This window comes from Paroedura picta, chromosome 7 (assembly GCF_049243985.1).
Source record: "Paroedura picta isolate Pp20150507F chromosome 7, Ppicta_v3.0, whole genome shotgun sequence".
Taxonomy (NCBI): domain Eukaryota; kingdom Metazoa; phylum Chordata; class Lepidosauria; order Squamata; family Gekkonidae; genus Paroedura; species Paroedura picta.
The window spans coordinates 43,103,503-43,125,972 of NC_135375.1; the positions used below are offsets into that span (position 1 = coordinate 43,103,503).

At 40.1% G+C, this 22,470-nt stretch overlaps 1 protein-coding gene across 7 annotated transcripts in view; it reads right to left on the reverse strand.

Moving 5' to 3' along the window:
• Window positions 1-22,470, reverse strand: part of MCTP1 (multiple C2 and transmembrane domain containing 1) — a 253,452-nt gene that overhangs the window by 110,424 nt on the left and 120,558 nt on the right. For 5 of the 7 annotated variants that reach the window (XM_077347620.1, XM_077347615.1, XM_077347614.1 and 2 more), the window contains 5 exons: window positions 8,579-8,681; window positions 4,581-4,683; window positions 4,146-4,247; window positions 3,755-3,829; window positions 1,373-1,492 (listed from right to left, as the gene is read on the reverse strand). In XM_077347620.1, the coding sequence (XP_077203735.1) occupies window positions 1,373-1,492; window positions 3,755-3,829; window positions 4,146-4,247; window positions 4,581-4,683; window positions 8,579-8,681 (503 nt within the window). Of the gene's footprint in view, window positions 1-1,366; window positions 1,493-3,754; window positions 3,830-4,145; window positions 4,248-4,580; window positions 4,684-8,578; window positions 8,682-22,470 lie in introns of those variants that run through there. The other 2 variants (XM_077347616.1, XM_077347618.1) reach the window with 2 other exon arrangements.

Genomic DNA, 22,470 nt, shown 5'->3' on the forward strand with positions numbered 1-22,470 from the left:
AGGACGGTATATAAACAAACAAACAAATAAATAAATAATACAACCTTAGTGCACATCAGACTATACAAGGAATGGATTGCGGGTCTTTGATAGGATTTAAAAGGCCAAATACAGTTAAAAATAAGATTAAGAACATAATTTTTTTCAAAGCAGTAATGCAATCTACAGCAGCTCATGTGTGACATTTAGAGAAACCAGTGACAACCTCAGAACACTTCTGAAGTTCTGAAAATTTATTTATCAACTCCATCAACAAAATTATAAAAAAATTCTTGAAATATCTTGTAGAATTTATTTTATATAAATATGCTTGTTGCTTTGGGTTTCCACGATCAAGTTCAAGAAAGGTTTGTCTCTTTTTTGTGCCTCTTTAAAGCAAGTGATTTTATTGATTTTAGAGTCTCACTTTTCTCACTTGAGACTCAAGGTGGATTTAAAAATAAGTAGAAAGAAGTGTATTTGCTATTTCTGTATGGCTATTTTCTATGTCACTCAGGAATCAGCGGACCACAAGGGAAGAAACGATATGGTTGTGTCCCATTGTCTTTCTTCAATACCACTGACAATGTAATTACACTGCACATGTGTGGTAATGAATCACACAGTAACTACACCCTTATAATTTACATAAGCTTGTAGAAAATTTGACATCTTTTCTTAATCTCCAAAACTTTCATTTTGTAAATTCCCACTTTGTCAGGACTTGTAGAATGCCATTGCCATATATCTATAACTGTAAAATTAGGCATTGTCAATTTAAACAAGCTGCTGACCTACACGACCTATGGATTCATTGCTCAATGCATCTCACTAGAGTGATGACACTTCCCCAAAGTGACTAGAAAATTTGTATAAGATGGAAACTAAAGTAAATCACAATTTACAGCAGAAGAGTAAGGAACAACACAACCTATGATGGCTTCATTTGTTGTTAAACAAGATAAATAAATAATACACAAGAAGACATTTGTCCCAGAAGTTGCAGCAATTTGGCAGTATCTCATCTAATACCAAAGGGTGATTTATTACAATTTTTATTGAACAGCTGATGGGGAAGAACTGGGTTGTATCTTCTGGGAGTCAAATGAGTTACAATACTCTCACCTTGGACTCTGTTGAGCGATAATACACACCAGTTCTAGGACGGATCAACAAGCCTCATTCTACCAGTCTCTTACGGGTTATTCATTTCATTCTTTAGGCTCAATTTTTCTTCCTTGCAAAGTTCTTGCAATACACTTTTCTAATCTAATTTATTAAAACTTATTTGATAATTACTAAAAGAACTACATAAATATGTTTTTATGCTATTCCAATATTGTTATCTGCATCAACATATTAAAAATCCAGATTATTTAATAAAATATCATACCAAAAAAGCAGCAAGGCTCCTTGGTGGTGAATCCCAATCAAAGCAACTGTTTACATAGTAGGCAGCATTTATGAGAGCCATGACACAGCGCTTCATGCGAACAAAGTTCCTTAGCAAAAGCTGAAAAAATAAGAGAATGTATTAGATGGATTTGTGCATGTTAGTTATAAAGATTGCCTATAACATAACCAAACTTAAAAAAAACCAGTGCTATAAAATATCTAGGATAATTAGGCTAAATGGCTATTATTAGCATTTAGGAATACCAGCCTCCAGGTGGGACCTGGGAATCCCCTGGAATTACAGCTCATATCAAGACTACAGAGGCCTGTTCTTCTGGAGAAAATGGATGCTTGGGGCGGGGCACCATGGCAATGCCCCAAGATACCTATCCTCCTCAGGCTATATCCCCAAATCTCCAAGAGTTTCCCAACCAGGATCTGGCAAGTTTTCTTCAGCATTCCTTGTCAGTAATCAGCTGCAACCCTAGCAGAATTACCAGCCATATCAAGTACAATTTTCTATAGTAGCTCTGTAGTATAAAATGGAAGTTTTGCATAGGGCAAATGAAAACCAAACTAAGTAACAAGGTTGACCCATAAAAAGAGATTTGAAGATTTCCAGAAAAATCATATGCAGAGTTTTTCAGTTCAGTGGACTTAGACTGAGTACCATTACATAGGATGGCATTATGAATGCATCAATCCAACTTCAAAATGGACATTTTTAATTGGCCTTGCAATCAATTTTTGAAAATGGTTATTTGTAAAAGTTTTTGAACAATTTGAACAATAGTATCCCTATCTACCGATGTCAAAATTAACTCAAAATTAGTTAAAGTACAGAGCTTACTAATAAGGAGAAAACTTCTACAAACTTAATAGCAAATCCAGTTAAAGAGTTTCTTATACAAAAAGTTAGGCTTTTAGAAAAATTGCCAGTTATCCATGCCTTGGTCACATGGAGGTTAGATTAAAGTACTTTACTTGGGCCTGCATTTGAGGTTTCAACTGGAATATAAAAAAGGAGTGACAACATATGTCACTGTAAAATAATCTAAATAGCTGCTAATTTGTTTCCATCACAATTCAAAGTACTGGTTAATATATATAAGGTCTTGATTATCCTGAGACAAAATAATCACCCTTGGCACTAGAGGTGGTGTGCTCTCAACTTTGGAGGTAAGTGGGTGCATAACAGACACACAGCTTTTTCTGTTGTGGTGCCCAGTTATAGAACTTGTTTTCCCACACTTTTGGATTGAAGTTAGCTCTGAGTCATAAAAGAGATTCCTGTTTATTTTGCTGCTGCAAACTGCAGTTCACGTTTTTGCTGATGTCCATGTGTTTTAATTTGTTATTCTTTTTTATCTTGCCATCCCAGCTTATTTTTAGGAAGTGTTACTGATTCTATCAAGACTTAAAAGATCTTTGAAAATGATATTCTTTTTAGAACATGCCCCGAAATTACTGGCTCTTCTTAAGGGAAGAGGGTCTATTCTGGTCTCTCATGCCTGTTACTGGAACATATATTTCATTTTTGAAATCTGTACTTCTAGGAAGCCACCTTGATAGCAATGCTTATCAATTTATCAGTTTCTTAGATATTGCTACTTCCTGTCTGCAACTAAACCTAATGACTTTTAAAAGATAACACCTATACATTCAAAATTAAATATCTTGTTTGTTGGCTATAAAAAGAGTGATAGCTTATTTGATAATAATTATGGTGCTTACAGAACTCTTTAGTGATAGGAAAGTACACAATACACTTAATTGTACATAAAATTAAATCAAAATGGAAAAGGATCCAGAAAAACAAAGGGATTTAAAATTTAACTCTTCGGTCACCCCAAATTTCAAGCCTGCAAAAAAGAAACCATGATTAGTGGTAGGATTACTTTAAAAAACTGAAAAAAAAAGTTTTCATCAAGCTCCTAGTGTGGGAATAGTTACACAATATTTACCAGCAGTAAGCAGTAAATACACATGAAAAGAAGATCCCTGTCAATCAGTCTTGAGCAGCTGAATTTTTTTGTTGGTTTGATCTAATAAGCATTAGAGTTCAAACAAAAGGTGGATACATTCCCTAATCTACCATAATATGGGAGTCCCTACAGGTCAAAGTTAGTCACAAAAATTATGCTTGACTTAGTTTACAGCCACCTGCACTACAACCTGATACATGAGAGCAGACTCACAACTTTAACCTGGATTCTCATGAATAAAACTGCAGCAAGGAAGAGGAAATATTTAATTTTTGACTCCTCTCAAATATGTACATCATTTTTCCCATAAAAAGATTAAGTAAGGTGTGCTCTCTCTTACCAAGGCTAGAAAGAAACATAAAAACATTACAAATTAGTCAGTTACACCACTTTACCTGTTTAGAAATTCTGTTTTCTTCTTCAATGTACTTCTGTTCTTTGGGTGTTAATGTTCGCAAGCTAGCTTTCACCTGTGCATCAGAACAGGAATCACTTTATAGACTGAATACTTTATCAATTTGTGTGTTATTTAGGACAATTATAACATTTCACTGTCATGAGGCCAAGACTATAAGGTACAGAAATTCATGCTTGCATATACATTAGCAGCAGATGCAGCAAAGTACAAAAATGTGGGGTCTCAGCCAGTGGCAGAAGAGGAATCTGCAGTATACATCAAGGTTTAGAGAAAATCAGGAATGACAGAAATTCTCTACAAATCAGAACAAAAGCTTTCATGAAACTGAAACTCTTTAGCAGTACAAAAAAGCCAAAGTTAAGACTTACAGCATTAAAAATCACATCTATTTCAAGATAGATGACCCCCTTTGTTGGCCCTGTCAGCTGCTTGTTTTTCAAGACGTAGGCTTTCTGTTCACCATTTTGAATCTGCGGGAAAAGGACATGACAGCCGTCTGTCTCGCAGTCTCCACTGAATACACTCCCTCAGTGACCTTTGACCCCCAGCTGCTGAAACTGACAGAGAACCCAAAACAACTGTGGCAATTCTGACAAGTACCTGTTCATTACCAGGACCAAGTCTGTCAGGAAAAATTAACTATCATGGGATTCAACATGGCCGTGAATTGAGTATGTTAAAAATTTTAGTGTTCTTATTACAGACCTTGGCTGAGAAATGACAGACATAAGGCTGATTTTTTTCCTTGAGTATGAACAATGCAGAGCATTGCATTAAGTAAACAAATATTTTTTTTAACTCACAGACAACAATGGAATAGCCACTTTGCCCAGGAAGTCAGCACTCCGATCTCTATCTTCATCATAAACTGTTACTTCAAGAACTGTGTGGATATCCTTAATATTGCTAAGAAAAGGGGACAACGACAAAGAGATTGGTCAGTGACTTAACTGGCTAGTTACCAAGTACAAATGCATTACAAAAAACAAAACAAAACAATAAAGCTCCATGGATTTTTAGATATATACCCAGAAAAAGGACTGGAGAGAGATATGTTGAAAAAGCAATATCCAAGAATGTAAGGATTGATATTATTAAACATAATAGTATTTTTACAGTAATTTCAAAATTCAAGTACTTAATATAAGTACATTATTTTATCTTTATCCTTATATTACACATGGTAGGTGAAGTAACGAGAGACTGGCTTGCCTACAGATATGTAGGAGCATGCACGTGGAATTCAGGAACACATGTAAAGTGGAAGCATTCATTCTTTAGGCATATATGAAACTGCCACTGCGAAATTAACTACTGCTCTACAGTCATTTTAATAACGTCCCTCATAAGCTGAAGATAGAATATGTTTTTAAAAAAGGCTTATTAAAACAATATGTTGGATTCAGTTCTATGAACAATGGAAGTTCACAGAAAGGACCACCCTCTTTCTGGACACTATGAACTGCCTGGATCTCCACAAAAGAGGTCCCAAGGCTCAGGGGACCTTGGAAGCACAGCTGGATATAGTGTCAAGGAAGGGGGGGGGATCATACATAACCCCCTGTAAATGAACCATGATCTCTGTGTGAAAATTCTAATTCCTACTTTATACTACATCCCTCACTGTTCTTAAGGACCCACCAGTTCTGAGGTGCAGGAAAAAGGAAAGAATCCTTTCTGTGAGCTCCTACACAGCCCATAGTATCCAGCACATTTTTTCTATGTAGAACTGTAATTCATGAAGATAATAATAACAACAATAGAATTAAAAGGGATGTGTTACTGCTCAACATCTTACACGCTAGGCTCCAGCAATATGTGTACCGAGAACTTCCAGAAGTACAGGCAGGATTTCGAAGATGCAGAGTAACTAGAGATTAAATTGCCAACATACGCTGGATCATGGAGAATGGAGAAAGCTAGGGAGTTCCAGAAGAACATCTACTTCTGCTTCATTGACTATGCTAAAGCCTTTGATTGTGTGGAGCACAACAAATTGTGGCAAGTTCTTGAAGAGATGGGAGTACCAGAGCATCTTATTTGTCTCTTGAGAAATTTATATGCAGGTCAAGAAGCAACAGTGAGATCTGAACATGGAATCACTGATTGGTTCAAAATTGAGAAAGGTGTTCGGCAAGGCTGTATACTGTCGCCTTGCCTATTTAACTTGTATGTGGAGCACATCATGAGAAAGGTGGGATTATAGGAGTCTCAAATTGGGATCAAGATTGCAGGGAGAAATATCAACAACCTCAGATATGTAGATGATACCACTCTAATGGCAGAAAGTGAAGAGGGACTAAAGAGCCTGTTGATGCGGGTGAAGGAGGAGAGTGCAAAAATTGGCTTGAAACTCAACATCAAGAAAACAAAGATCATGGCATCTTGCCCTCTCAATTCCTGGCAAATAGATAGGGAAGAAATGGAGATAGTGACAGATTTTATTTTCCTGGGCTCCAAAATCACTGCAGATGGGGACTGCAGCTAAGAAATTAAAAGACACTTGCTCCTGGGGAGGAAAGCTATGGCAAATCTAGACAGCATCCTAAAAAGCAGAGACATCACCCTGTCAACAAAAGTGCGTTTAGTCAAGGCTATGGTATTCCCAGTTGCAATGTATGGCTGCGAAAGTTGGACCATAAGGAAGGCCAAGCGTCAAAGAATTGAGGCTTTTGAACTCTGGTGCTGAAGAAGACTCTTGCGAGTCCCTTGGACTCTAAGGTAAACAAACCGGTCAGTCCTAGAGGAGATCAGCCCTGACTGCTCCTTAGAAGGCCAAATCCTGAAGATGAAACTCAGATACTTTGGCCACCTCATGAGAATTAAGGACTCCCTGGAGAAGAGCCTAATGCTGGAAGCGATTGAGGGCAAAAGAAGAAGGGGACGACAGAGAATGAGGTAGCTGGATGGAGTAACAGAAGAAGTAGGTGCAAACTTAAATGGACTCCAGGGAATGGTAGAGGACAGGAAGGCCTGGAGGATCATTGTCCATGTGGTCGCGATGGGTCGGACACGACTTCGCACCTAACAACAACAACCACCTGCAGCAATGCTAATCTCTAATTGGTACCAACTCTTGGAACCTTCAGCACCTTCATCTTTGATTCCCTACTAACACTTGTTCTTCCTTGAACTCTGATCACCATTCTTCGTCCTTTTCCAATAATAAAAATATCATCTGATCTATATTTTCATCTCTATGCTTCTATCAATCTCTTTCTCTACTTTCTCAATCCCTTCAATTCTTCTTTTCTTTCCTCTAATTACTTTTATTTATTTATTCAATTTTTAGCCTGCCTCTTTCAAACAACTCGAGGCAGGTTACGTCAGACATAAAACCCAGTAAAACCCCCTACCCTAAAAAACACAAAATTCCAGCAACAAGATAGCTAAAAACTGTCCCTCTACCCATAGCCAATCCCTGAGGGAGGCCGCAAGCCGGGGGGGGGGGGGGGGGCTAGATTTTAGTCCTGACCTCAACCAAAGACTTGGCAGAGCTCTGTTTTATAGGCCCTACAGACCTCTGACAGCTCCATCAGGGACTTAAGCTCTCCTGGGAGCTCATTCTACTAGGTTGGGGCCAGGACCAAAAAGGTCCTGACCTGGGTCAATGAGTTGATTGCTTGTATTCTAATGACCTTATCCAACTACTCCATACCCCTGTAATTCCATATCTTTATCAGGTCTAGTTGTCATCTCCTCTGTGGTTCTTGTACCTGTCCACTGTGTACTCACTCCCCTCTTGCATTCACACAATGTAATTCCTATAACTTCTCAAAAGCTTTCCTTTGATCCATCTTTCTTCTCCAAACTAACGCCCAATTATTATTATACCCTTCACTTCCAAATCCAAATCATTATTATAATCTAGTGTTCTCTATTATCTAACTTACCATGACCCTGCCCTTATATCTGATACAGTTGAAACAGTCCTCTTTCACTTTCTCTAGAGCTTATGTTTGGGGAGGGAAGGAAGGAGGGGAAGGAAAGAATGACCTGCAGAACATGTTGAGTTGGAGAGGAAAACACCACACATTTTATTGAGTACAACTGTAGGAGCACTAATGCTGCATAGGATACAGATTCAGTATCAGGTAACCCAACTATTGACTGATGACTACCTGCTGGGGGAGAAAACCCAGGATGTCAGCATGCCTGGTGCCTGACTGACTTCCCGAGTCCTGGCTGAGCCTTAGTCCCCTGCACTGAAGACCCAAAGAGAATAATCCTTCACCTTCACTTCTTCCCAAGCTCCATAGCTGCAAAAGTGACAATTTATGTAATTTCTGTGAATCTCTTCCAAACTATCTAATCGCTCATCCAATGTTTCCATAGGACAAAATCTCTTCTGCTTTTCATACCTCCACTGGAATTCCCAAAAAGATCTGTTCTTGGCCATTTTCTCTTTTCTCATTCCTCAGAGTTCCTACATGAATTCATAAAACCTCATAGCTTTTGAGATGATTAAGAGTTTGGAGAAAGGCTAAAAAATCAAGGATTTTTTCATTTACTGATGCTAACAGGCAACACCAAGGAAGAGTTTTGCATTCTATGCCCTGCTATGACCTTCCAGAGAAACTTGTTCCACTTTACAAAACAGAAGGCTGAATTAGGAGGACCACTAGTCTGATCCAGCAGTCATGTATTGTAAACTACCAAAATATTTTGTACTTTTTGTTACACCGATATATGTTACTCATTAAGAAACCAGAATACTTTACCTCTATCTTGTAAGTTTTGGATGGATTTAAACAGGTCAGTATCAAATAAAAATAAGCAACACACACAAATCCATACTTACAATGTGAAGATTTTATTCCATTCTGGGTTAAGGTTTTTGTATACGGTGTGTGTCAGCAGTCTATCGTTGTTCAACTCAACTACACAAAATGGGTCACTTTTACCTGGGAAGAGATAATTTAATTTCTTAACATTCACAAACACTTAAATTATTGGTACATGCAAAATACTAGTAGAAAGGCCTGTTTTAACAGTCTACACACGTGGGCAGGCAGAGGGTGGAAGGCCCCTGCAGAGCAGGACAGGTGAGCTCACTGTCAAATAAAATAAAATAAAATAAAATAAAATAAAATAAAATAAAATAAAATAAAATAAAATAAAATAAAATAAAATAAAATAAAATAAAATAAAATAAAATAAAATAAAATAAAATAAAATAAAATATACTGGTACATGCAATAAACCCAACCAAATATTGGAAAAATGATACTACAGTTTTTAGACATTCTGATATCTTGAAAAGTACACAGCATTCTTATACTATTAAAAGACAAGGATGCTCCTGCCCAACAGTCCATGCTCTTGCTACCCTTCCCTTGAGTAGCAGGACCAATTTGGTGGGGGAAAGATAACAAAAATTGGCATTTCATGATGCTCTATGGATTTCCTAGAAAATTTGGGGGATTTCTAGACCATAATGCCCTGGAAGAGTTTCCCAAAGGGGTGGAAATTAATTAATTTTATATATATATTTAAATTTATTAAAACATTAATCAGGTTATATGACCATATATGGTCATGTAGATTTGCTCCCCCCCCCCTTCCAAAATGGCCAGTGATGGGCCTGGAAGGGGTGGCAAGGAGAGGAGCCTAAGGTGGGCATGTACACAGCTATGCTTCCCAACCGTATTCTGAATGTTCATGTCCCTTCTGGGGTTTCTAAAAGCATGAAGACTGTTTCAGGGGGTTCTCAATGGTAAAAAGTTGAGAAAGGCTGGCATAACACATTGTTGCGGTATCACTTCCCTATTAAAATTATTTTGATTACATTTTACAAATGAGGCCATGAATGAAGATGCCAATTTTTGAAAATATAATTCAATTTAATAACAAGCCTTCAAAACTGCAAAGCATACAAGAAAACTGATGATTTTAAATACTAATATTTCACCATTTGTGTTATTACAACTATTGTGTTTATTTAAATTTGACATGTAATCCTAAAAACAACTACAAGGAACGTCTCACTAAATATAGTAGGATGCACTGCTGAAAAATGAGAAATGACAGCCACATTTCCGCATTATTCACAAAAAACATGATAATGTTCTAAGGCTAAATTCCAGATATATCTAATATAAATTGTTTGTTCTCCATTTCTAAATATACCCTCCAGTCTACACAAACCATTTATGGCTTAGAGAAGAAATTCTCAAACATTTTGATTTAAACATTTACACTGACACCTAAGTCCTCTGACTGCCCTGATTGGTAAAAATAATCCTTTTAGGTACAGCTAAAAACTTCTATATTGCTTAATAACCTTCAGGCAGAAACTAGCTAAATAGGGGGTTAAAATGAACTTTCATAGCCATGTATAGAAACAGGAGAAGATCAGTATCACGCAAAACCTGCTAGTATTCAAAAGGCTGGTTGGCTATTATTTACAATGCTCCACCAAACTTTGTTTCATATTGACTACCGGTAACCAGTCATCAAAGTATATGAAGATATTGCATCCTGGGATCCTTAAATGTACAACCACAAGAGCTAAACACTTAGCAAACACCCTGGGCACAGTGGATAAACAGTTGAACAACATAATCTCCACATTTAAAATGCAGATATTTTCTGTCTGCAAAATGAATCAAGATATGAAAATAAGCAAACTTTAAAACAAGCACAATAAACCAAGATTTGGGTTGTAATAACTTCAAAATTGCAGGAACATCAACCATATGAAAACGAGAAACTTGAAAGTAAATATTTAACTTACTCAAGTCAAGTATAGTTCTTTAAAAACCTCCACAACTCTAGGGGTCTATAACTTCTTCAATAGCTCCTTTCTCAACTAATGCTTCCAAAGCTCCTATAAGCTTAGATGAAGGAGCTTGCTCTGCTCTATGCACAGTAGAACAACATGGTAAAGACCCGAATTCTAGCCTGTAGCCAAACTGAGTTTTGTCTAGAAATTGTACCCTCTAGAATGGGACTTCTCTCAATTCACAGGAGATCCAATCTTTTGCAGGACTCCAAAACTAAGGGATAATGTCTCAACAAGTTGTCTCTGGAATTTGCCACCAGCAACTGATCATCATCTAAATAAAGGAATATATGGCAACCCCGCAAATGAAGATGAGCAATTATTGGGCCTAAACATTTGAAAATATTCTGGACACTGTGGCCACACCAAAAGGCAACATAGTGTATTGGAACACACACACCTCCCACAAGAAAAACATAGGAATTTATACAAAAATTAAAATAATAAAAATATAGCATAAAACAATGCAATGACCAGTTGTTTTTTCTTCAAGATAGAAGAACAGCTCCTGTAATTAAACTAGTCAGGTTTACTCTAAATTCTGATTTCCCCTCATTAGGAAGGGGAAAGGAGGAGAGTGGGCCCAATTTCGGTGTTCTGTTGCTTGTTCTGGCTTCAACCATATGCCTGGTAGAAGAGCAGCAGTTTGCAGGTCCTTCAGTACTTTGATAGTTCCAGTAGGGACCATATTTCCAATGGAAGCTCACTCTACCTAGCTGGAGTCAGGGCCAAAAAGGTCCTAGCTCTGGTTTAGGCCAGGCACACTTATTTGGGATGAAGTAAAATGGTAAAGGTATCCCCCGTGCAAGCACCAAGTTATGTCTGACCCTTGGGGTGACGCCCTCTAGCATTTTCTTGGCAGACTCAATACAGGGTGGTTTGCCATTCCCTTCCCCAGTCATTACCGTTTTACCCCCCAGCAAGCTGGGAACTCATTTTACCAGCCTTGGAAAGATGGAAGGCTGAGTCAACCTTGAGCCGGCTGCTATCGAACTCCCAGCCTCGTGGTCAGAGCTTCAGACAGCATGTTGGCTGCCTTACCATCCTGCGCCACTAGAGACTCATTTGGGATGAGGTATTACCAAGCTATTGGAAGTACCTATTTATGCATTGAATCACTCCCATACTAGGCTGAACTTTGGGGAGAATTCCAACAACTATTATTGACACTGTGGAAGTATCATTCCACAAGATGGCAAGATCCCATGCTAAGCCATGATCAGTCAAAATAAAAGATGTGGCCAAGTTCATGACAAAGCATGTGTTCAGGGTCCTTATCGAGGCATTAAACATCCTCCTTGCAAAGCAAAAACTACTGTCTGCTTCTGTGGTAAAAGAAAAATTGAAGGTGGAGTAACTGCAGCATGGAAGCACATGATCCCTGGGTGGAAACAAGTTTATGGCTCTGGTGTGCAGCATTTCCCAGAGGCTTTTAGCCATAAGAACGATGACAAGCCTTCTCATCACAGTCCCCATGTGGAATTACACGGAAGATCCATGACAAACACCATTGGTTATTAATAGAGGCAAACTTATGTTTCTGATCCATTACTGATTGTAAAGTAGTTGGGGGAAAAAACAGGCAGGTCTCAGTTCAGTTTAGCAAACCTCTAACACCTACTCCATTGTATTTAAAAATATTTTCAATACTTAACAAATTTAATGTCATGTACTACATAAACTGATAGATTCTGCAGATAAAAGGGGCCATATTAAAGATATCAGTAAGGAATGTAATTTGTTTCTTACCTTATACAAATGACAATTAAATCAATATTTAGAAAAAGTTATCCAGGAGACATGACTTATCTGCAATATTGATTCAGACTCCATCACAGGTTAATGTGCATATTATTAACTTTAATGGAAAAGTATAATTGTTTTAAATATACTGATTACACAGTAGATGTTTGCATTTTGCAAAAAGTTAAATATCACTTAGTTCTAACATCAAACAATGAATTAACCATCTTCATTGATATTGCTGTGACTGTCAAGAGGATAATCTCACCTACCAAATGCAGAGATGATCACCCATTCTAAAAAGAATGTCAAAGGAACTTTACAAAGGTGAGGAAGAAAATTCTACAACTCTACATGAAACCATGTCTCATGGAAGGGTTTCTGTAAAAAGTAGTTCACGTGGAATTATAGCATGCATGATTCAGGTGCTCAGCTCAACCATTTCCTGATTTCATGCCAATATTCATCCGCATTCAGTAAAAACAACCAATAAACTGCTTTTTGTTGTTGTTGTTATTATCATCATCATCATCATCATCTATTTCTCGCTACTCTTGGCAGAGCCGGCTCGTGGCAGGTTCCAGGTAAAAATTAAAATACAGGTAAAAATAAAAATACAAAGTCCCCTAAAAAGACCACTAAAATTACACAGCAGCAAACCTACCACCCGACCTACCCCCACTGGGGACTAGGGGAGAACTGCTGGCCACCACTGTTAAAATGTGGTAGAATACCTTCCTTTGGGGGGCCCACAGATCTTCTCTCCACACTGGCTTCAACCATAGACCTGGTGGAAGAGCTCCATCTCACAGGCCCTGCGAAAAGCTGAAAGCTCCCACAGGGCCTGCAGCTCCTCCAGGAGCTCAATCCACCAGGTAGGGGCCGGGACCGAAAAGTCCCTGGCCCTAGGTGAGGCCAAGGTCACTCCCAACTTCTGGACTTGGGCCCGGTGACCAGTTGTGTCCCAGCCAGAGTGTGCAAGCACACTTCCTGGTCTGCTCCCTCCTACCCAGCCATAGGACCTCCAATTTTGGAGGGGTTCAGTTTCAGATGACTCTACTCAAGTCATCTAGCCATGACTTCAAAACATCTGGGGGAAGCCCAGGTGTCCATCCATGAGGAGATAGAGCTGGGTGTCATCAGCATACTGATGGCAGCCCAGCCCAAAGCTCTGGACAAACTGAGACCGAAGGCACATAATGATGTTGAAGTGCATGGGGGAGAGTACCACACCCCAAGGAACTCAAATACAAAGCTGACAACGATGCAATAGCTCCTCCTCCACTGCCACCCTCTAGGACCAATTATGGAGGATGGAGTTTAATCAGCTGAGAGCTGTACCCCATATCCCCATATGACATCACAAGATGTCATAGTCCCATTGTATACGGCACTGGTCAGACCACACCTGGAGTACTGTGTGCAGTTCTGGAGGCCTCACTTCAAGAAGGATGTAGATAAAATAGAAAGGGTACAGAGGAGGGCGATGAAGATGATCTGGGGCCAAGGGACCAAGCCCTATGAAGAGAGGTTGAGGGACTTGGGAATGTTCAGCCTGGAGAAAAGGAGGCTGAGAGGGGACATGATAGCTCTCTTTAAGTATTTGAAAGGTTGTCATTTGGAGGAGGGCAGGATGCTGTTCCCATTGGCTGCAGAGGAAAGGACACGCAGTAATGGGTTTAAACTACAAGTACAACGATATAGGCTAGATATCAGGAAAAAAATTTTCACAGTCAGAGTCGTTCAGCAGTGGAATAGGCTGCCTAAGGAGGTGGTGAACTCCCCCTCATTGGCAGTCTTCAAGCAAAGGTTGGATACACACTTTTCTTGGATGCTTTAGGATGCTTAGGGCTGATCCTGCGTTGAGCACGGGGTTGGACTAGATGGCCTGTATGGCCCCTTCCAACTCTATGATTCTATGATCCCCATCATGGCGAGGCGATGGGCCATTAATTCATGGTCAACCATATCAAAAGCAGCTGACAGATCGAGCATTATGAGAATGGTCAAACCACCCAGATCAAGCTGGTGCCAGAGATCACCCATCGGGACGACCAGCGCCGTCTCCACGCATGTGTGAGAATGGCAACTATACCCATTTGTAACTGTTGGGTGCATGAAAATTAGAAGTTTTGTGGTACTATGATTCTATTGCACCAACCACTGAAGTTATGTTTTAAGAAACACTGCCAGTGGTCCATTTTGTTTGTGCAGTACTTAGTTTTTCTCAGGCAGCATTCAGATTCCACTAAGCTTGCAGGACACAATGCCAATAGCGCCAGAATACATTGATTCACATACTGCCATCATTACTAAGAGCAAACAGTGTTTTCCTAATTACATTTCCTAATTACTCTGTTTATAGCCAACCTTTCTCCTCACCCCTGGCCATCCAACAACCAAATTTGTATCTGCCTGTTCGTCTTTAGCTATATTCATAATTCATTTACTTTGTTTATATCCAATCTTTCTCCATAATGGAGACTTAAAACATCTTACTTCATCCTCCTCCTCTCCTCCATTTTATTTCAGAAACACCCTGTGAGCAGGGGCATAATGGGAGTGAGAAACTCTAGGAAAGGACTCATTTTCACAGCCTGCCCTGGCCCCAAATTGCAGCAAATTTGTGGTGGCCTCATAGAGTTTTCAAGACATTTCATACTAAAACCCATACACACACCCCCCCCCCCGTTTTTATGAGATGTAGGATATACATACCAGCAATCCTCAAGGTAATGCTTGAGGTCTCCTGCTGATGCTTCCTAACTGGTTCCATATGGAAAGCTATTCCATATTCGAGTGAAATAGGGAAAAGTCTTTTGAATTAATTTCATCCCATTGGTTCTGGTCCTACCCTCTGGGATAAAAGAAAACAACTCTGCTCCATCCTCTATGTGACAGCCCTTCAAGTACTTGAAGATGGCTATTGTATCACCTCCTAGCTGTCTTCTCTCTAGGCTAAACAAATCAAGCTCTCTCAACCTTTTTTCATAAGTCTTGGTCTCCAAACCCCTCACTATTTTTGTTTCCCTCCTCTGGACACGCTCCAGTTTGTTTACATCCTTCTTCAATTGTGGTGCCCAAAACTGAACACAGTATTCTAAATGAGGTCTAACCAAAGCTGAGTAAAGCGTTACCATCACCTTGCACGATCTGGGCACTATACTACTTTTGATACAGCCCAAAATCCCATTTTCCTTTTTAGCCACTGAGTCACACTGCTGACTCATGTTCAATGTATGATCTACTAGGACTCCTAGATCCTTTTCGCACATGCTACTGCCAAGACAAGTCTCCCCCATCTTATGTTGGTGTTTTTCGTTTTTCCTATCTATATGCAGAACTTTACATTTGTCCCTATTGAACTTCATTTTATCCAGTTTAGCCCACTTCTCGAGCCTATCAAGATTATCCTGTATTCTGTTGCTGTCTTCAGTTGTGTTTGCTACCCCTCCCAGTTTAGTATCATCTGCAAATATAATAAGTATCCCCTCTAATCCCTCATCCAAATCATTTATAAATATGCTGAACAACACAGGCCCCAGGACAGATCCTTGGGGTACTCCACTTGTCACTCTTTTCAAAGAAGTTGCTGAACCATTAACAAGTACCGTCTGGGTACGATTTGTGAACCAGTTATTGATCCACCTGACAGAATTAGGATCCATTTTACCAACTTGTGAACAAGAATATCATGTGGAATCTTATTGAAAGCTTTACTGAAATCCAGTATGTTGCACCAATATTTGATTCAGTCAGTGAAAACTAAATAATTCCACTAACTCACAAGACATTTTGTCAGTGATTAATTTATATTCTATTGCCAAATCTGAGGATACTTAAGTGTGGAGACTGAACCCATTAATGAGCAAGACAGAATCTTTCTACAAATGGGGAGGGGGCAGGTTTGCAGAAATATCTGAAATCTTTCTTTAAAAAAATTAAAAACCTGACAACGATAAAAGGAGTATTTGTAGCTTTATGAAATAATTTCTCTCAGTGGCTGTTAAGACTTGGTTACGACAGGTTTCGTTTCTGTCAATAAAAAGGAGGAAGGTATAAGGCCTTTTCCACAGTGTTTTAGCCACTGAGTTAGGACTCATCAGATACTGTTCCAGCCACTGTGGCTAGAGTTGCAGAGCAGAAATTCCCATTCTGGCCAGAAAACTGTCTGAATTATACATTCTCTACATGTCTGAGTTATACATCCTAAATCTACCTTACCTCACAGGCAGGGCCTGATGGACTATTAAGAGCACCTGGACACTTTACTGTGGTCGTTGACCTCCCATCCACAGCTTAGCAGGCTAACCCTGAGAGAAGGGCTGATTCTGACCCACTCAAGCCCTGTGCAGGGTAGGAGAGGCAGCCCCCAGCCAGCCTCAGAGGAGGCAGGGAAGACAGAACTTGGCCTGCTGGATAGCCATGTCACATGTGTATTGTGAGAGGTAGCATCACCTGGCTCAGTGCACCTGAGGTGATGCAAACAAGTTAGAGGGAGGCACCCAGCCAAGTCCCATGTGATGCAAGGCAGAGGGCAGTGCCCCATTGAGCCCTGCCCAAGGCAAGGGAAGGCAGAGGATGGCTCCCAACCTGACCACACCTGAGGTAAGGAAACGCAGATGGCAGCACCTGGTCCTCCCAAATCCCACCTGAGGCAAAGAAGGCAGAAGGTGGCACCTGGCCAATTCCCATTCCTTATGAGGCAGTGGATGGGGCCCAGTTCCACCCACCTGAGCTCTGCACAAGATGAGAGGTACTCAGCAGAGATATGTATGTAGCACCTGGCCTGCCTGAGATAAGGAAAACAGCAGTTGGCCAATTAGCTAAGTAGGCTGCCTCATCCTGTCTCCTTCCAACCTTCCTTTTGGAGGAAGTGTCAGGGCCAGCACAGGCTTGGAAAAGGAGTCCTTTCCTAGAGTTTCTCACTCCCATTATACTCCCTTTATTGATAGAGTTGCAGCTATATCTTCAAGCGTTAAATGCATATACCATTGCTATCCCATCCAACTGGCCATTATATATTTTAGAATCCTACGTTTTTAGTTTTTACTGTTCTGCAGAAATGTCTTATGGCAACCAATATGTAGCACAAAGTGCTACTTTTTAGATATTCAAGTAGCCAAAGGTTTTTTCAACCCTTATTCTTCTCTTGGCTCTGAGATTATCATATTGTGATTAATTGTCTTATGCCTATTTTACGCAGGGGAGGGGGTGGGCTGTACAGAGGTCAAAATTAGCTTACAGGATTGTTACAAACATGCAGAAGACTGTATGAAAAATATAATGTCCTATTTAATCCATAGTCAATATTGCCTGACTGTCCTCTTTCCACCCGCAAAACGCAGCCTTAAGCGTGAGTGGTTATCCAGAAAACATGTACAAAAATTAGATATCTGGATCTTTTGGAAGCAAAGCAAAACAAACAAAGTGAAGGAATTTGAGGGAAGAGATGCAGAACAAAAGCAATGCAAGAAGGCTAGATTAGATTCAGGGTAAGTGGTTGATTGGTTGTGGGAGTCTAAGTATATAAGTAGCAGGGAATGAATGATGAGCCTTAATGAATGAGTCTTTAGTAAAGGAGGGATTGGGCCAACAGCAGACAAGAACAAAATGCTTGTGAGGAAAGGGTAGACATTCACTGAGTCTTTTCACAACATGCAATCACATCTGGGGAATATCTGGAACACTGCTGAAGCAACAATGAAAGATATAACAAGTGTGCATGAGCTTGGTATTCATGTGGGTTACATATTTTGAAGCTATGATTAGAGTACTAGGCTACAATTGTTTTTGCATGTTTATTAGACATTCTTATACCACATAGCAGCTGCCACCTCCCCCTGATGTTTTCATCTGCCGGAAGTCACCACACAGAACCGTCTAGTATTGCCACATCTCTAGTAATGTAATTCCACAGTTTAGATGATTTAAATTAATATTTATATGTACACACATATCATTCTGTTTTATAATGGAAGTTCTTTTTAAAGTTTTGGTATTCAAGGCTAATGGACTACACAGTGGGTCTTTTTCCCTATCAAAACTACAGCAGATCATAGGGAAGGAAAATAAGCCTGCCCTGAAAAAAAAGGAGAATTATATTAGGCAAGCAAACAAGCTTAGGGAAAACCAAGATCTTGTTAGCAATTTTGTTGATCCCAGGGAAATGGGTGGGGAGAGAAGAAACATTAATATATTTGTTTCTAGGGGGGGAAAGTCCTTTCTGGTTGACCTATTTTTCTCCAACAAAATTGCAACCAGGTCAGAAGGCAGATTTGGAATGGATGGTTTGGTTTACTTGTGTAAATGCAACAATACACTACTCCATTTCAGGTGAGTGTTTTTTAAAAATAAACAAACACATGTAGTACAAATCTAGGTAGTCCTTAAATTATCTGTTAATATACCTTGCCAGTTCAGTTTTTAAACAAAGTTGCATCTTTGTTAACTGTCCACATTCATATATTTACCATTATTTAGCAATAAGACAAGTGACAAAATACTAATTGTTTTTTAACAATATAATGAAACATCTCAAGCACGTTCATATCTTAAATGATTTTCAAATTGAAAAGAAGGCTGTTTCAGGGGAGGAACAAAATGTTAATTCAATGGTGATGAGTGTCATACCATGGACGAGAATGCTGGAAGGGAAGGGAGCATGTGAAGGGTGGGCGCTACTCAAACAAGAGCTATTGCATGCTCAATCAATGACTATTCCAGAAATACGAAAACACTGCAGGAGCTCTAAGAAGCCTATTTGGATGAACAGAGAACTTCAAGAGGAACTAAGAAAGAAAAGGAAAATGTTCAGGAAATGGAGGAAAGGACAGAGCTCTAAAGAAGAGTACCTACAGGTTACTAGGCACTGTAGATCAATCATCAGAAAGGCCAAAGTTGAGAGTGAGCTAAGATTGGCCAGGGAAGCCCATTGTAACAAGAAAAGATTTTTCAGTTACGTGAGGAGCAAACGTAAAGTAAAAGAGGCAATAGGCCCGCTGTTGGGTGTGGATGGACAAACACTAACGAAAGATGCAGAGAAAGCAGAAAGGCTTAGTGCCTATTTTACATCTGTTTTTTCCAACATGTCAAAGTGTTTAGGCACATCTAGAGATGGCTGTAGCCAAAGGATAGTGTCTGGGTGGCAGGTAAACATGAATAGAGAGGTTGTCGAGAGGTATTTAGCTGCACTGGATGAGTTCAAATCCCCTGGTCCAGATGAAATGCACCCGAGAGTACTCAAAGAACTTTCCAGAGAACTTGCACAGCCCTTGTCCATCATCTTACATTATTCCGATCTTCAAAAAAGGGAGGAAGGATGACCCGGGAAACTACAGACCAGTGAGTCTGACCCCTGTTGTGGGGAAGATAATGGAGCAAATATTAAAGGGAGCGATCTGCAAACATCTGAAGGACAATTTGGTGATCCAAGGAAGTCAGCATGGATTTGTCTCCAACAGGTCCTGCCAGACCAACCTGGTTTCCTTTTTTGACCAAGTAACAGGTTTGCTGGATCGGGGAAATTTGGTTGATGTCATTTACTTGGATTTTAGTAAAGCTTTTGACAAGGTTCCCCATGATGTTCTGATGGATAAGTTGAAGGACTGCAATCTGGATTTTCAGATCGTTAGGTGGATAGGGAATTGGTTAGAGAACCGCACTCAAAGAGTTGTTGTCAATGGTGTTTCATCAGATTGGAGAGAGGTGAGTAGCGGGGTACCTCAGGGTTCGGTGCTCGGCCCGGTACTTTTTAACATATTTATTAATGATCTAGATGAGGGGGTGGAGGGACTACTCATCAAGTTTGCAGATGACACCAAATTGGGAGGACTGGCAAATACTCCGGAAGATAGAGATAGAGTTCAACGAGATCTGAACACAATGGAAAAATGGGCAAATGAGAACAAGAAGCAATTTAATAAAGATAAGTGTAAAGTTCTGCATCTGGGTCAGAAAAATGAAAAGCATGCCTACTGGATGGGGGATATGCTTCTAGGTAGCACTGTGTGTGAACGAGACCTTGGGGTACTTGTGGATTGTAAACTAAACATGAGCAGGCAGTGTGATGCAGCGGTAAAAAAGGCAAATGCCATTTTGGGCTGTATCAACAGAGGCATCACATCAAAATCACAAGATGTCATAGTCCCATTGTATACGGCACTGGTCAGACCACACCTGGAGTACTGTGTGCAATTCTGGAGGCCTCACTTCAAGAAGGACATCGATAAAATTGAAAGGGTACAGAGGAGAGCGACGAAGATGATCTGGGGCCAAGGGACCAAGCCCTATGAAGATAGGTTGAGGGACTTGGGAATGTTCAGCCTGGAGAAAAGGAGGTTTAGAGGGGACATGATAGCCCTCTTTAAGTATTTGAAAGGTTGTCACTTGGAGGAGGGCAGGATGCTGTTTCTGCTGGCTGCAGAGGAGAGGACACGCAGTAATGGGTTTAAACTTCAAGTACAACGATATAGGCTAGATATCATGAAAACGTTTTTCACAGTCAGAGTAGTTCAGCAGTGGAATAGGCTGCCTAAGGAGGTGGTGAGCGCCCCCTCACTGGAAGTCTTCAAGCAAAGGTTGGATACACACTTTTCTTGGATGCTTTAGGATGCTTAGGGCTAATCCTGCGTTGAGCAGGGGGTTGGACTAGATGGCCTGTATGGCCCCTTCCAACTCTATGATTCTATGATCTTTGAGCTTGTGAGGAATATTAGCCCAAATGCTGCGAGAGGGGGGTAATTTAGCGTTTATGGATCGAAATGCCTATATATACCAGGGTTGATTACACCCGTAGGAACTCAAGGCAAACACAGATGTAAATGGTAAAATAGTAATATAAGCTTTTATTGACAGGAAAATAACAAAAAGACACACAAATAGCTAACACACCTACAAGCAGTCGTATAGAGAAGGGGGAGGGAGAGTAGAAGGCTTGATAGTTACCTGTCCAAGGAATGGAGAGTTAGAGGAAGAAGCACGAACCAGCGTGGGAGGTCCCGGGTTGGAAGACACTCAGAGTCGCTGTGTGAAGCCACAGTTTGTATAGGATTTTGGGAAGGGGGCTACATGACGAGGCTCAGGTAAGCATGTGCTGAAAGTTTCCAGGGTCCCCGGAGATTAGGACAATGCCTGGCCAAGTGGGGTGGTGGTGGCCGTAAATGGATTTGGATAAAGGTATTAATGGCTCTGAGGAAGAGAGCCATCAGGTCTAGCTGGCAGGATGTGGGGAAGAGATTTCCCCTGGCAGAGGGGCCAAGTGTGAAAAATGTTGCAAGACAAAGGATTTTCCTAGGAGCCCTTAGGCAAACAGGAGGAAGCCAGTCCACTCACTTAGAAATACAATGGGGGGGGGGGTGAGCTGATGCAAGCTTGAGTCCAGAGGCACCTCTGGGTCAGGCAAAGGCTGTCATTCCAAACCTAAGGCAGAGAGCAAGATTTCTAAGATGGAATCTGGCCTGGCTTGGCTGATCCTAGCAGTGTCATGGCTTTATTTTAAGCCTAGACTATTGTGGGGTGCCACTGGTTATAGAAGACAGTGTGCCTGTCAGTGAGGCAGGGGGCCCTGCCACACTTAACACTTGAACATCTTTCCTGCTACCTCTCTTAACCCAGCTGTCAGCAGAATACATTGCATCATCGTGTTATTTTAGCTAGCCTTTCAACTGAAGTTATTAATACTAGTTTGCAGGTCTAAGAAGATTCCACAGAGGAGAGCTATACAGGGAAATCAGATGTACATGGCATTCATGTGAAATTCAACATTGTCTAGGAATTTTACTTGTGCTCAAGACGAATGCACTTTTCATGCTGCTCTTCCTCTGGCCTTCAATGTAACAGTTGAAACATCAAGGGTAATAGATTCAAGTACTGTAAGTCTTCAAATAAATTTAGAATCTTTAATCCATGGAAATTCTAGGCTCTGTTCAATTTTAAAAAACAGGGTAAAACTCAAGGAAATGTATTTCTACTGTAGAAAAAAACAGATTAATTATTCTAATTCATTTCATGTATCTCTCATTTGCCTTTTAACTAATATTTATCATAATTCTGTGAGAAATTAGAAGTCTAAGAGACTCTAGATAAATGGCTCAATTAATTGTACAGAGGTAGCCCTCTTTGAGCTGAACCAGAGCTGTGAGCTCTTTATTAAAAGCACTATTCTA